Below are 17090 nucleotides of genomic sequence, written 5' to 3' on the forward strand. Positions count from 1 at the left end.
GGTGTCTCAGTGTATTTGAAGTCATTCCTAGCTGTTTTATGCAATTATTCATGATCTTCCAAAAGGTGAGCAATTCCCTTCAAGTGTGCCATAAGGCCACTTGTGTGTCATAAATTATTTCATTTTCAAAAATTTCAAGTACATAATTTATTTTCATTTTCTATTATTAGGAAATAAAGAAGTTATGATAGAAATACTGCACTGATAAGCTCTTGGGCAAATGGATATTTTTAAAAAAATCTATATTAGTTAACCAGAGGAAATTGGTTTTTATAAAGCCCTCCTTTTGCTGATATTAAAAAATGAAGACAGTGCAGAGTGAATTGCAGAACTCTGACTTTTAAACTTTGATCTGGTTCCATCGCATCTTTCTCTCGTCTTTCTGACTGTCCTTGTCTGGCTGCAATGCACAGATGACAGATGACCTGCAATCAGTGGGGTATTGGACTAACTGGCTAGATCAAGCCACATGCTTTTTCACATCCATTCTTTGCCCTTAGGAGTTCCAACTGGCTGTTGCTTAGCTATAGTTACATGAAGCTCAATGCCTCATCAAAATGGTGGAAAGTAATACCTAGATTTTTTTCACTGGAGTCACAGTTGTTTTTAGGTATTGGCCCTAAGTGTGTCTACATTATTAGAGAGCTGGTTACTAACCACATTCATTTTTACTCTTCTTGCTGATCACAGGTACTTTAGTTCAAATGATTCTATCTACTCAAAATATATATTTCTCGTCCTTCCTTGGAAATGACAGCACTAAGGGTGGGACTTCAGAGAGAGAATTCTGTCATGAAGGTGAGCCTTCATGAATGGAATTTGTGTCTTTACCAAAGCCACTTCAGAGACCTCTTTCCACTTCTATGACATGAGTTTATAGTGAGAATATAGCTATCTCAGCAGATACCATTTGTACTGGTGACTTTGCCTCTGACTTCCTAGAATCTACAATATTTAGAAATTCGTGTCTCCTATTGATAAACTTCTCAGCTTATGGTATATATGTTATGGTAGCTGAAACATACTAAGCTAATGAGAATTTGATTAACCCCCACTAACTTGAAACTGAGAGTAAAGTTCATAGTCTCAAAAAAGAAACCACAAAAGGGAGAGGTTGCTCAGCATCCTGGTGCTGATTCTGTGCCAAAATGCCCTAAAAAGTCCTTCTGTGGGAGGCCAAATACTCACGACTTCAATGATACTGACTTTGTAGAAGCTCTGCTGGTCGGGTCACTCCACTCTGAATAGAAAGGACACAAACAATTACTGTTCTTGCTTCTCTTGTAAGTGAGTATTCAGAATTAAATTACTTTCTAAACATGCAGCCCTCCCAGATAATTTTACAGTCTTCTGCCATAATAATAGATGAAAAAGAGGAACTAGAATGGTAAATCACCAGGTAACCTTTCATTATTATCACTCTTTCATACTATAATGACATTAAGTAGAAAAGAGGGAAAAGTAAGGGAACTAAGATTATGGGTGACTGGCATAAGGAGTTGAAAAAAACAAAAAATAAAAATCACTTACTTTGTAAGGTAAATCCTGGAGTCAGATGCTGAGATTCCTGTAAGAAAAAACATATAATAGAGACATTACTAAAATGATATGAGTGTGAGGACAGTTGCCTGTTATTGCTGAGGATATAACCTTGTTAATGTTTACAAATAAGAAATCACTGTTAACAATTGTATTAGTTAAATTTCTGTATGTAGCTATATTTGTACCTACTAACCAAGGCTGTTGCCACAAGATAAAAAATGTCACCTAATTATAATTAACAGTAAAGATCATGTCTATTTGAACATGAGTCCCACCCACATGAGAACAAATGACCCATATGTATAAAATTCAAGTTGAGAATTTATTACGTAGCCAGGCAATGATGCCTCTAAAAAAGTTAAGTGTACTTGGTTCAACCAAACACATGATCATGGTTTTTGTAAAAGTGTAAACATGATTGTAATTAATAAATATGTCAAGTTTCTCCCATGGTAAAAAACACCCCACTTTTAAAATGTACAAGTTTTAAATTAGTTCAACAGAGGTGTTCATAAAACTTTATTACAAGTCTGCTGAGATATAGGAAGTAATTTGAAATATGTTAGTAGACTATATTATTTAAAGGATTTAGACTTTGTTTGAAAATCACCCTTCACAAAATTCATTCACTGTTTTGAGAAATCGAGACTTGTACTTATGAGTCTTTCTGAGAGTGTGGCAGATCTTGACAAATTTGGTAGGCAAAAGCATTACAGTAGTGCTCAGAAGTATTTAAAAGAGAATGTCCCCTACGGTCTCTGACTCTTGAACCCTTTGCTGCTTAGGTAGGTTTAGGAGGTGTGTGACCTTGTGAAGGATATCACAGGGGTGTACTTTGAGGTTTCAAGTTCATGTGCTAATTCTAGTTCACTCTTTAAGGTTGGAAATAAGAGCTCTCTCATTATTCAAACCTGCCTGCTGCCATACTTCCTTGCCATGATGGTGATGGATTTTTATCCCTCTGGAACCATAACCCCAAATAGAGCCTTCCTTCTGTAAGTTGCCTTGGTCATGGTATTTTCTCATAGCAATAAAAAAGTAACAAATCCATCAGGTCATGCACAGTAGTGGAGACTCAGTAGAGAACTGGCAAGGCTATGCAACAAAGCACCAAGGTCCCAGGTTCCATCAATAGCACTTAACAAAAATTGATATAAAATTGGCTTTCTCGGAGTCATTGCTTTGAGTAATGTATTCTTTAGGGTGAATCTTATACTACAGAGAAGAAAAAAATCACAGCATATTTTTTTCTTTAAAAAAATAAGCAAAGAACCATATGGCAGTGTTGCACATTAGCTAAAAGTAAAGTTTTCAGACTATTTTATTGTACTTTGATAGTAGGTTTGGCTTCTTGATAGTCTCTCTAGAAAACTACAATTAAAAAGTAGTAAAAAATTCCTCTCAGCTAAAGAGCATAAATAGACTGTGTGTAAAGTATACTGCTCAACGTCTTCTGCAAATAATAGAAACATTAAATATTTTTGTTTGTTAATATAAACATTGAACAAAAATCCATGGGTGATGTAGGATTCCCCTCTGTGTGGTGTGAATATGTTTTATTATTAGTGATTAATAAAGAAGCTGTTTTGGCCAATGGCTTAGTAGAGTAAAGTCAGGTAGTAAATCTGAACAGAGATATATAGAGAGAATAGGCAGAGTCAAAGAGACTCTGTGTAGCTGCCGAAGGAGAAGGACATACCAACCAAAACCTTACCTGTAGGCCACAACCTTGTGATGATACACAGATTAATATAAATTGGTTAATTTAAGATATAAGAGTTAGTTAATAAGAAACCTGAGCCAATAGGCCAAACAGTGTTGCAATTAATACAGTTTCTGTTTGACTATTTGGGTCTGAGAAGTCTGGAAATGAATGAGCAGTTCCCGGTTACACAGGGGCTAGAAAGGTTATTGGCCAAAGGAGGGGCTCAATATTGTTTAGTTAAACTAATATAACACCAAACTGCATTTTAAATATTTATGCTTATACCTATAGACAAATGCCACTCCCACTCATCTTTAATTATGGAAGCTCATATTTTCACTGAGTAGAGGTGCATACAGAGTAATGGCTGCACAAATGCTGAGAATGACAGTTGAATATTCAGCCTTAAACAAGACGTTTATGCCATGCTCTCAAAGGTTCAGGGAACACTGCAGAAGAGAATGAAATACTGTAGGAGTCAGAAGATAGGGAGAAGGACGGTGAAATGTTCTCTTCAAGACACAACACAGCTGTTGCAAACAGAATCTCATAGCAGCTATGGTTGCCTGCATTAGAAAGGTCTGTCAAAAGCCAATTGTAGATTGGGGAGGGGGTCATGGAATGCTACCTTACCTTCTGAAATACTGACAACTGAAGGACTCTAGGGGAAGGATAGTCATTGTCTTCACTTGTAAACCAAACAATGAACAAGCATCCAAGGAATGGCTCTTAAAACGGTTACTACACATTGTTTGTTGGTTAAGCTCACTGGATCACAAATGAAAATGGCATGAGACAGGAAAAGAAGCTATATGGAGGAGAAGGATTTTGACAGATGTGAATGGAAAGTAAGAAAGTTGAGGGCTGGTGAGAGTAAGTACAATCAATGAACTATATACATGAAATTGTCAAAAATGAATTTAATAGAAAGAAAGGAAAAATAACGGAACACATCTAAAAGTTGTGCTGGTGTGTACTGATCACTGATTTTATCATTATATTTTTATACAAATATATGTCATTGTACCTTTCTCATATTTACTTCCTTACCACTGTCCCTTTTCTGTCTGTAACTAGAGCACCAACTGCCTTTTGATGAAAGGTCTCTCAAATGTTGAACAATCAGATTCTACTACTTAGGAAATTACAGATGGCAAGGAAGGGAATTTATTTGTAGAGGTCATATCATTGTTAAAGATCAATGAAATGTGAAAATTACAGCATAAGAGTCCATGGAGAAAAGCATAGCAAATTCAGAACTTAAAGAAAGCACACAAGTCTATGGCCATTTAATGGCAAGGAAAACATTCATCTTATCTGTCTTCTTATTCCTTCAGGGAACAGTTATAGCATACTGGATCATTACAGCACAATGTAATAATTGATGCTGATAATACTATCAAAGCTATGAAGAAACACTAAAGAATGTTCAACAAAACCTTCCAAAGATGGCAGAAAAATATTAATTATACTTCAAAATAATTTATGCCAAGTGGATTCTCTAAAATTGTTCAAGAGTTTCAACTATCAAGAATGTCATATGTCTTTCTTAAATACATAAAAATGAGTTGCTAACCATTTGTATCAGGTTAATTTTAAACAAGTATTTCTATCTACTGTTTCTCTAGAGGATTTAGATGCAGGGCAGGTTTAGACTTGTATACCATCAGGAAATTAAACACAGGTTCCAAAGTCAATCAAAGAAGATCTGATAGGAGAATAAAACACATTTTATTTGTTCTGTAAACTTGTTTTTAAGATGGCCTTTATACTCAAACACTTGGTTGTTTCAGTGCATCAGTATAGTGATGCATAAAGAAAATAGGAGGATGAAGTCACTCCACAATTTTGTATAATTGATTTCATATATTCTTGACATGATTTTAATGCTAATATGGATAAATAATTTTATACAAGATATACAAATAAAGAAAACACTTTTATATGCTGCCAAAGTCACCATGCATATACAACCATATATCATGGTCCTAAAAAAAAATCTATGTTCATACAATAATTGTTATTGCGTGTGATATTAAAAAAGTCACTAGACATGAAGCTCAGTAATTTTTTTGCACAGAAATACCATATAGTCCAGTACATAGTAAGAACAAACCATATTTACAAATTCATGTAAGGCTCTTTTAAATAATCACCTGGATGACAATCCTATGGGATCTGGATTTTAGAGGTCAGCTAACTTTTCTCTTAAAGGGCTAAATAATACATATTTTTGAGTTTTGAAAACATATGGTCTTTGTCATCATTGCTCAGCTCTGCCATTATAGCACAAATAGCTGTTCCAAAAATGATTGATTCATAGACATATTACAAACAATATTGTGTTATTTTTCTTTTGATTTTATTTAGTATTTTAAGATGCCATTGCTGTTCTAGAAGACACTTGCCTATGCCAAACTTCCCCCAAGGAGACTGGTGCTCTCTTGGTTCTACCTGGCATGTGTTTATTCCCTTCTTTGTGAGGATTTATAGTCTCCATAAGAAATGGGGTAATTTAAGTTTGTGATTGGTAAGGAAACACACTGAGAATTTTAAATTGTGTTTGTCTTTGTAAATTTACAGATTCATAAGTCGCTTGACTTGAAAATCACACACACATAGAGGAGGAAAGGAGACATACTGATGTGGGAGTGTCAAATATCAATCTGCCGATTTCATTGGTTAATTAATAAAGAAACTGTTTGGCCTGATAGGTTAGAACATAGGTGGGTGGAGTAAACAGAACAGAATGCTTGGAAGAAAGGATGTGAGCTCAGACGCCGTAGCTCTCCTCTCTGAGGCAGACGTGATGAAGAAAGCTGCCAGGTCAGACATGCTGAATCTTTCCCGGTAAGACTGGTGCTACACAGATTACTAAATATGGGGTAGGCAAGATATAAGAATTAGCCATTAAGAGGCTGGAACTAATGGGCCAAGCAGTGTTTAAATGAATACAGTTTGTGTGTTGTTATTTTGGGGCATAAGCTAGCCAGGCAGCTGGGGGCAGGTGGCAGGAACGCAGCCCACGGCTCCTACTGCAACATACATACAGACAGACAGACAGACAGACAGACAGCCTTATATAGATGAGGAAAATGAAACTTAGAGGAACGTCAACAAGACTAAGAAACATGCAAATGGAAGAGTTAGATTAAAGACATCTAGGATTGTCGTTCTCTTTTTTGGATGAGCTCTGTCATAGCTTTTTTGGGGTGGTATAGGTTCTCAAAGGGTAGTTTCACCTAGTTCTGGTACAAGCACAGAAAAAAAGGCAATCACCCATTTTAGGCACATTGATTGGAGACAGCCACTGTTTAAAAGATATACTTTAAAATAGGGCATCTGTAATGAGAGCTAGTTTGACCCCTGGTCTCAGAATATCTATATCTCCAAACTAGTTTTCTAAGTTATTAATGGCAGCTCTGAAGCACCTTATTTATTGACTACACTTCTCAGTTTTCTTCTCTGTATGTTACGAATGATCAAATTACCAGCATGTCTGGGTTGTAGTGAGGATTGAATTATTTGTTCTATTTGAAGTGCTTACAGTGAGTTGAGACTACAGAAAAGGATGGCAAGCCCAGGGTAACCAATGGGGTGTGGGGAGCATGGGTGCCAGAAAAAAATGTCTCATACCCAGACTGGACAATGAGGCTTACTGTTTAGTTTTGATTCAGTTTAAAGGGAATAGGGCTAGTGAAACAGAGTTTAAATGACAGATATTGCCAAAAGTATCAGCATAAAATCTGATAAATATGATTGCTCTTTTTTTTCTTTTATAAATAAGACCAAACTAATTGCATTGCTCCCAGGTCATGTCACAGGAATGAACTTGATTCCCCAGAGTTTAACTCTAATTGGCCATCTAAAACTACTAATCCAGATGCTTCGGTACTCATACCCATATGGGTCACAGCATCCTTCAGTCTTTTTTGTTGTTATCATGCAGGGCTTATGCAAGCACTGTTCTGTTGTGCCCTTTGCCACCACTCAGAGTCCTATCTATTCTCTAAATGTTGCCCCTTCCTTGATGACTGCTTCCACAGCTCTGCAAGGAAGAGTTGGTTATATTCTGTTGAGAGCCTTATGTTTACTTTGAAGATGCACACATTGTTTAGTCTTTACTTGATAGTGTATAGTGTGCTTTTTTACATTTCTGTGCTGGTTTGGATAGGTACAGCCCCCATAGACTCCTGGGTTTAAATGTTTGGCTCATAGGGAGTGGCAACATTAGGAAGTGTGGCCTTGTTGTAGGTGTTGCTTTGTTGGAGAAAGCAACTATGGGCATGGGCTTTGTGGTCTCAGATGCCATAGGTAGGCTTGTGTGGTAGTCTCCTTCTGCTACCCACTGATCAAGATGTAGAACTCTCAGTTCCTTCTCCAGCATCATGTCTGCCTGCATGCTGCCATGCTTCTCACCATGGCAATAATGGACTACACCTCTGAACTATAAGACAGCCCCAACTAAATGTTTGTCTTTCTAAGAGTTGCTTAGTCATATATCTCTTCCCAGCAATAGAAACCAGAAGACAATTGCTAACTGTAAGTGCACTTCATGCCTTTAGCAATCATTTCCAAATAAACAGATTATGACATAATGGAGAAAGGAAGGATAGAAGGAAGAAATATTCTTTTAAATAATTTTATTAGAATAGTCCCTCCTTTAATTGAAAAATAGGGTTTTTCTTATTCAATTTATTTTGTTTTTTTATATTTATTTATTTTTATTATTTATTAAAGATTTCTGCCTCTTCCCTGCCACCGCCTCCCATTTCCCTCCCCCGGTCAAGTCCCCCTCCTTCGTCAGCCCAAAGAGCAATCAGGGTTCCCTGCCCTGTGGGAAGTCCAAGGACCACCCACCTCCATCCAGGTATAGTAAGGTGAGCAACCAAACTGCCTGGCTCCCACAAAGCCAGTATGTGCAGTAGGATTATTACACTTTCTCCTCCCTCTACTCCTTCCTGCTCCTCCCCTCCCTTCTGTAACTACTCCTTTTCTGGTTCTCACTAGAAAAGAACAGGCTTCTATAAGATAACAACCAACATGACAATATCATAAGATAAATTTCATAAGATAAAAACAAAAATAAAAAACCCACATTACATAGAAATTGGACAAGGCAAACCAACAGAAGAAAAAGGGCCCAAGAGAAGATACAACAGTCAGAGACCCACTCGTTAAAACACTCAGGCATTCCATTAAAAAATGAGACTGAAAGCTATATTATTTACACAGAAGACTTGTTATGGACCCATGCAAGTACTGTGCTTGCTACATCAGTCTCTGTGAGTTAATATGAGCTTTGCTCAGTCGATTTAGAGGGCCTTGTTCATCCAGTATCCTCCATCCCCTCTGGCTGTTGCACTCTTTCTGAATCCTCCTCTGTAGGGCTCCCTGGGGAGAAGTATATGATAGGGACATCCCATTTACAGATGAGTGTTCCAAGGTCTCTCTCTTTCTACATAATATCTGAGAAAATCTACAACTTTAAGGCACATTAAAAAAAAACGGATGATGACAAATTGTTACTAGAAGCTAGTAAAGAAACTACACTCAAGGCTTGACAATGTAACCATAGAGGAAAAGGTTCTACTTGTATGGTATCTTGGTTTGTAAGGATTAGTGTATAGGTAAGCAAGGACTAGAAGCTGATGTAGAAAAGCATGGGATAAAACTGGACTTGCTGAACATAGCGGACAATGAGGACTACTGAGAACTCAAGAATAATAGCAATGGATTTTGATCCTACTGCACGCACTGGCTTTGTGAGAGCCTAGGCAGTTTGGATGCTCACCTTACTAGACCTGGATTGAGGTGGGTGGTCCTTGGACTTCCCACAGGGCAGGGAACCCTGATTGCTCTTCGGGATGACGAGGGAGGGGGGCTTGATTGGGGGAGGGGAAGGGAAATGGGAGGCAGTGGCGGGGAGGAGGCAGAAATCTTAAATAAATAAATAGATAGATAGATAGATAGATAGATAGATAGATAGATAGAAAGAAAGAAAGATAAAAACATGGTGACCAGAATGAAGAATATAACTTTTCTATCTCTCAGTATCCTGTTCAGGTATGATAAGATAGCTCCAGGAAGGCTAACATCTCACCAGCTTCAATATGGATACCTGAAACTCATCTATTGATGCACCCTAGCAGATAGTGTCAAGATGATGTGCATGCTCGTTATTGTTTCCTGCAAAGATGAGGCAGCTAAACAGTATTCCTTCATTCACAGAGAAGGTTACTTTGACATTTCTGGCTTTGTTCTTCCATGCCAGTCATACAATGTATTAGTACATTCAGAGCTCCAAATGGAAAAAGTCCCACAGTTTCCCATCCCCCCATCCCCCTATTATCAGCAGGCACACATTCTAGTCACTTCAAACACTCGTTGAAAAAGAGGTGCTGTTCAAATCTTGCTCAAGTCTTAGAGCTCATAGCCAACATGCTTTACCCCCAAAGTAAGGATGATTAAACAACATGGTCACAGTTCCAGCAACAAAGAGATGACGGATTTTGAGTCTGCATGAGTAGTGTTCACCAAACATTTTCATATATAAACACTAAATATAAAAATCAATGTAATGATGAAAATAAAGAATGGTATTGGGAAGGACAAACAAGGATCAAAGTTAGTAAATATCTTTTTAATGAATAAGTTACATAAGTCTTCTTTTCAGTTCTTACAGGTAACGTAATATTAGTAAGAATATTAGTAAGAACTCTCAGGTAGCATTAAAACATGTCTTTTTCTCCTATAATTAACCAGTTTAAAAAGAGCGTTTGATGTATGAAGAGCTGTAATTCAAGGAGATACTTCACAGCTTCATTCACAGCAGCTCTGTTGATGCAGAATTTGTAAGTATTATTCTGACAAGCACTGACACAGATAGAATTTTCCCCAGCACTAGTTAAAATGGGGGCGGTGAGTACATTAAACGTGTGCACAAGATTTAGAAGGGATGCTTAACCTACTTAAAAGATAGGCTGTTTCCAAGTGTTTTTGACTTGAGCATTTGTATCCAGTTGATAACATTCATGACAAATGACAAGTGCTGCTTATGTATTCATCAAAACTTGCCCCAAAGTAACTCGATGTGATAAGAATTTCAAAAAGAATTCTAATTACTTGATGTTTTTACAATACTCACTGATCTATTTAAAATGTATGTGGTTTTCCTGATTACAGCTGGTCTCTAAAATATAATCATTTAAATTATGGAAGAAGATAGAAGGAAGGAGAAGGTGTTCTCAAAGTTTATGACATTTTTGTTAGGAGAAGTTGTGGAAGTCATTGTGTAGAATAATAACATGTTATTAGTAAAATATTGCTAATGTAGTACATGAGATGATGGCTATTTTGTTAACTTGTTTTAGTTATTCCACAATGTACAGATTCCATACTGCACATCACTATGCTATAATTCACACAACACACACACAAACACACACTACTTTCATTTGCCAAATGAAAATTAGCAAATAAATAATAGTTCATATTTTCTTCAAAGTCAACTAAGGGGTTATAAGCCCTGTCCTGGGAGAGAAATGTTAGCTCTTTTCATCAACTGGGGTAATCAGAAGCTTATTGTATCCCCCTTTTGCACAGTTTCCAGGGATGCTTTTGAGCTATTTAAAGGTGTTTTAGGCACTGAAACTAATGAAATTACATTTCACAGGTACACCATTTCACCCATGTGTTGTTCTTCTGGATTTACTCCATGCGCTATGAAACATATTATCTTGAATTACTAATGGAATATGCCGCCTTGTTGGACAATCCAAAAAGTGCATATAGCACGGCATTTTCAATTTGAGCTAATTCTTTGCATTTGAAAATGTGAAATTTTATGAAACAGGTTACTGAGCCTATGTTGCCACAGACACATTTGGTTACAGTGGAGGCAATGTAGTTCAAATATAGTTTCCTGAAAGGATATCTTTGGTAGAAACTTTAAAGCAATCTCTTCACATCTCAAAATGAGTTAGACAAGTAACATGTCAAGTTACAGCAGACTTTCCATTGTTATTTGATGTGGGAAGGTCATTGGTTAATTAATAAAGAAACTGATTGGCCCAATAGGTCAGAACATAGGTGGGTGGAGTAGACAGAACAGAATGCTGGGAGGAAGAGGAAGTGAGGCAGATGCCATGCCGCTCCTTTCCAGGGCAGACGCAATGAAGCAAGCTGCCAGGTCAGACATGCTGAATCTTTCCCGGTAAGACTGGTGCTACACAGATTAGTAAATATGGGTTAGGTAAGATATGAGAGTTAGCCAAGGAGAGGCTAGATATAATGGACCAAGCAGTGTTTATAAGAATACAGTTTCTGTGTTGTTATTTTGGGGCATAAGCTAGCCAGGCGGCTGGGAGCTGGGTGGCAGGAAGCGGCCCGCAGCTCTCTTCTATGGTTATTCATTTTTAATGCTTGAAAATTATGAATCTATTTTTCTCTTCTTACTACTCCTGAGATAAGAACACAGATGCAAGCTTATGCAAGTATATATTGATTGTTTACCCATTCAGCACCTAGAGATGAGAACCTGCTCAGAAAAAAAAATGTATTTTTTTTTTTTTGCAACTGGAGCTAATGCTGAGTAGCTGTGCTCAACACCAAGCATCTTTAAAAAAAAACATATGCATGCATTTAAGATTGGCTTGGACCTCCCTAAAGAATCTCTTCTCTCTTCTTTACTTCCAGATTACTTTGCTCTTCCTGGAGAGAGAGAGACAGAGCAGGTAATCAAACGTCTATTAGAGCCCTAAAGTAGTCAGTGTTCTGAGAAATGAAATTGTTTACTTAAAATTTCATGCTTAGTTGGAATTGAAAGTTAGGGGTCAGTTCCAAAGACAAACTAAAGCAAGTATACCTCCCCCTTTTAATGTAGAGAAGATGGTTAATGAAAAAAAAGAGCTAAGTAATGATGCTTTACTTTTTAGTACTTGAGAAAGAATGTATTTACAAGCAATACAGCATTCTATGCTATTCTGATTATGGGCAGACAAATCATAATGTCATCTCAAGCATTAAAAGTTTCATCCAGAAAACATCACAAAACACCCAAATTTCTACCACATTAATCATACCTTGCTTATTGACCAGGACTCCAAAAAATCTGAAAAATTTGTGGGTAGTTCTGCTTTGCCCAGTTTAAGACATAGAAATTGGCTACCCTGTAAGCAGAGGGAGAAATGGTGTTGTCTGATCTAATGTTCTCCCAACCTCAATTGTATTCCATGCTGTCAGAGGAGTTTGCCTTTCAAGTAACTAGTGTATTGTCATAAGCCTTGGTACAGACACGATGAAGTCAAGATATTGTGGTGATATTTTGTCTGTGCTTTAACAAATAAAGCTTGCCTGAGGATCAGAGTGTGGAGTGAGCCACTAGATAACCATAGAGACGAGACCATTTAGGCACACACCTTTAATCTCAGCACTCAGGAGACAGAGGCAGCTGCATCTCTGTGAGTTCATGGTCACCCTGGGCTATACTAGATTGATCTAGTCTCAAAGAGAAAAGAAAGTCAGGCAATGGTGTCTCACAGGTTTAATACCAGTATTTGGGAGTTGCACACCTTTAATCCAATCACTAGGGAGGTAGAGACAGGAAGGGCTATGACTGAGCAGAGAGAGAACTATATGGTGGGAGGAGACAGAAGCTCAAAGCATTCAGTCTGAGGATTCATAGAGACACAACCTTGCTCCCTTGATTCTGAGGATTTTGTAGAGTAAGAATTAGTAGCTGACTGCTCTGTTTCTCTGACCTTCTAGCTTTCACCACTAATATCTAACTTCGTTTTTTTTATTATTAATACCAATTAGAATTAATGCTACAAATTCCGTCCCTAAAAAGCTTATTCTTCTTAACATTCAAGTTTGTTGCAAAAGTTCCAGGAACACAGGAGCTGGAGGAAATCATTGTATGAAAGACACATAGTGGGACTGTAAGAGGAAAAATAGTGTGTGTGTGTATTTTCAGAAATGTATATTACATTTCACGCAGTAACTAAATAATGAAATAACACGTTAATACTACAAACAAACATTAAATTCTTTACCTTCGAGGAGTTAAAACTTATGAGATAGTTAAAACAATTTTTCAAATGATGTTTTAGCAAAAGGAGATTGTGGTGGTACTGCTTATATTCCATTACTCTTTTAGTTACAGACAGGAGCCCAACAGGCAAAAATAGGATGAAAGGAGCTAAAGTCCCATCTGATCCCTACCAAGAGCTTCCTGAATGATCCTAGTGAAGTTTACTGCCCATCTGCCCACCCCAAGTCTGTTTTTCAACTTGTAACATGCAGACCTTGGCTTGGACAGTCCAGATTTATTTTTAACTACCCATGTTATTAATGTCTAATTTTACTTGCTCTGCTATGTCAGAAGCCTGCCACGAGAGAAGCATGTATGGGAGTTCTAGAGAATATGCAGTACTGTATACATTCAAAACTCCTCAGTCCCAGCCCCACAATCTGTCTATAATATTGCTGACATGTACTGTCAGATCTGTGCTTCATAACAAGCCATGCAAGCTCTGCTCAGAGCTGATGAGATAAAGGGGTACCCATCCTCCTTTTCCTTTTAACTGAGATATCAAAAATATTATCACAATTTTGGAAGCATTTACAAAATCCTGTGATTAAGAGTAGTAAGTCTGAATAACTTAGTATTCTAAGATAGAAGTAGAGAAGACCCACAGAATTGAGTTAAGGCTTTCTTTTCATAAAGATTTAGAATAAATGACTTGTACAGCCTCTGACATCCTTTAGAATGGTGGGTCTACCTGTCCTTTTTTACTTTCTAGGGTGTTTATTTCTCAGAAGTGACAAGGTACATTTTGACATTGCACACTCTTACAAGTCAACACAGCCTAAGAATGCAGGGACATGAGGGTCTGAAATCCTGAAAGCCCCCAAATCCACATGACCGGTTTATATGAAAGAGATATTGACATTACACAAGAATGTTTCCCTTTTTAGCTAATGTGCTCCTTTCCTCCTGATAGAAAACAAGATATAGTAGTGGACACACCTTACCATAAAAATAAATGACGTAGGCTCTATCCATGGACACTGACAGTTCTACAAAGTGAAAAGGACAAGGGCTTTCAGATACACAAGAGTGGTCACCCAAGGATTCAGCTTAGAAGGACAGGTGAATGAAGACCAAATCATTGCTAAATCCTCAGTCTGTTATCAGTTTCTAATTGGTCTGGGCAAAGCTGCCCATCCCTGATAGGAGAGAGAAAGGCAGAAGCATTAGCATATTATTTATAGGCCTCTTAGTACTATTGACAGGAAATGAATGAAAAAAGTAGAGCAGGCTTGTGAGGTACAAAGGGCAAGGGCCAGTTAGTCATTGGGGGGGGGGTGTTCATGAGATGGCTGTGGTCTGTCCAGGCCTCCACTCCTCAGAATGTTTTATCCTCAGAATTCAGCCACACTACTGTGCACCTACTGTGGAAACAGGAATTCATGTTTTCCAGTGTATCTTTTTCCAGAAGTCAAGGGTTTGGGAGGATCACGACTATAGGAGAGAACATTTTACTTGGTGCCCATGAACTTGGCTGTTCCACATGAGATTTCTCATAGAGAGTGGCAGGGCACATGAGAAGAGGTTCTAGCCTCTTTCTTCTCTGGTCATTCCCAGGATAGATATTGCATTTTCCAGAACAAGTGAACTTTATCTTTAAGATGTTTATGCATTATAAATGATTAGGAATGGACTCAAGTGTAGTGACATTTCAAATGTATTTTAACAAATAAAGCCTGCCTGAAGATCTGAGAGTAAAACAGTCCCACTGGTCAGGCTTACAGACCAGATCATGGTAACACACACCTTTAATCCCAGTAACCACAATGACACACACTTTAATCCCAGAGCCACTCTGGTTGCCATAGAAATTGGGCAGTACCTGCCTTTAATGATGGTTGGACACACCTTTAGTCACAGCCCTAGAGAGGAATATAAGATGGGGGAAGACAGCTCTCCGAAGCAGTTTTCTTCTGAGGTTCCAGGAGGCAGGATTGCCATTTTCAGACTGAGGTCGAGGTAAGAGCCAGTGGCGGCTGTTTTGCTTTTCAGACCTTCAGGTTGAACCCCAATTTCTGACCTTGATATTTTTTTATTCATGCTTCACTCAAGGGCCTTTATAACCCCACCATAAAAAATTAGCATACTGAGACCACTCAGGACACAGGTTCCTTCCAGGAAGTGTAGGAAGATGGTATTGGCATAGTATATCTCGGCTACAGCAAAGCAAAGGTCACATACATATCTTGCAGAATAGAGAAGGACAGTTAGAAGCTGTCAGAATAGTGTTGTCAGACAGGTGAAGGCTGTCAGAGGAAGAGATTCGGGATCTGCTTTATGGACGAGTTTTATGAGGAGAACAGGAGACAGAGACTGATTAAGCAGTTTTAGGACAAGGACCTCAAAAGTGGGCAGTCTTACCTTGGCCCCAAATTATGAATGCCCTTGGTTCTTTCTTGACCAGAAGCCAGTAATATCAGAAAATAACACTTATTTCTAATCTAGTTTCTTGATATCTTCTTTCTTCTTCTACAAAACTTAAATGAGTAATTTTAACTGGTATCTATGCAGAACTTGATTGAAACTGAGTGTCATCTGAACCTCTAATAGGTGGATTGACTGGACTGATTCATTCATATCCCCATATCTCACACCAGTTTTGACATAAGTCTCATAAAAGACACTAGCGTAGCAGCTTGGTGGTTCTGCTACACCAGCCTCTCTCTCTTTTTCTTTTGAACTCACGTCTGTAATCCTATAATAAAACTCTTTTCTAAACTCATCCTCCTATTGCCCTTTAATTTCTTATTTAACTTCAAGAGACAGAGATGCCAGAAGCCTTGGTTGGCTCTGAAGGCCATTGATTTTTGTCAGACACTATCTCTCCAAGCGAAATACATATCTGAGCTGGGAGAGTTCCTGCCACACTCAGGACTCCCTGTCCTTCTGTTTCACTATGAGTAAAAGGTTTTAGGGAACAATTTTGGTTCAGACTAAGAGAGAAATTCCAATCATGTGAGCCCTCCAACCTCTGACTTTTCTATCTTAGAAAGCAGTGAATGAATACTCAGTTGTTTAAGGTGGGATGTTCACTACTGAGAATAATGGAAAGGGGATTTCTAGGAAGGGGCAGGGGATCGAGCTGCACATTGTTCATCTCTGTATAGTCAACAATATGTAAAAGAAGACAGATATTTGATTGTGTGTTTGTCTCTGTCTCTCTCCTGCCCCTCTGTATGCAACTATGCGTGTGGGTGTGTGTTTGTGTGTCTCTGTGTGTGATATAAATATAGACAATTGAATTGGCTGAGGAAATTCATCATTCTTCCAAAAATCAGTCTTGGGGAGGCTGTAGGAAGAGAGCCTGCTGTCTCACAGCGAGGCAGCTTACATCTTAATTTGGCTGACTTGAAAAGTCCAACAACAGTGGAAGCAGAGAATTCCCTGGATTTGATCACTAGCTATTCCTGCCGAGCCTTTCTAGTGGTCAGAACACTGTTCCGCACTTGACTGAAGAACATTCTTCTGTTTGTAATGCTTTTACAACAGCCTCCAGAGATTGGAGCCCTGATTCCTGTGCGTGCTGGCAACAAGGAAGTAGAAAATCAACCGTTACATTAAATACAACTTCCAAATAATGACATAACAACAGCCCAATACCAAATACAATTCACTACACAAAAGAAGACTAATTCTTTTAAAAGTTAAAATAAATTTATGCTTTCACTAACTTGTTACTAAACTCCTGACAATAACTTCTTTAAATATGTAATTTGGGCTTTATTCAAACTTTTCGGGCTAGAAACTGTT

The 17090-nt window shown here is 38.0% G+C and overlaps 1 protein-coding gene across 1 annotated transcript in view; it reads right to left on the bottom strand.

Moving 5' to 3' along the window:
- Nucleotides 1-17090, bottom strand: part of LOC121440444 (AF4/FMR2 family member 2-like) — a 532707-nt gene that overhangs the window by 148465 nt on the left and 367152 nt on the right. The window contains exons 5-6 of the mRNA XM_041641195.1: nt 1531-1567; nt 1189-1240 (exon numbers count right to left, since the gene is read on the bottom strand). Coding sequence (XP_041497129.1) covers nt 1189-1240; nt 1531-1567 — 89 coding nt within the window. The remainder of the gene's footprint in view (nt 1-1188; nt 1241-1530; nt 1568-17090) is intronic.

This window comes from Microtus oregoni, unplaced genomic scaffold, assembly GCF_018167655.1.
Source record: "Microtus oregoni isolate MIOR12 unplaced genomic scaffold, Mior012 000067F_ref0000223, whole genome shotgun sequence".
Classification (NCBI taxonomy): Eukaryota; Metazoa; Chordata; class Mammalia; order Rodentia; family Cricetidae; genus Microtus; species Microtus oregoni.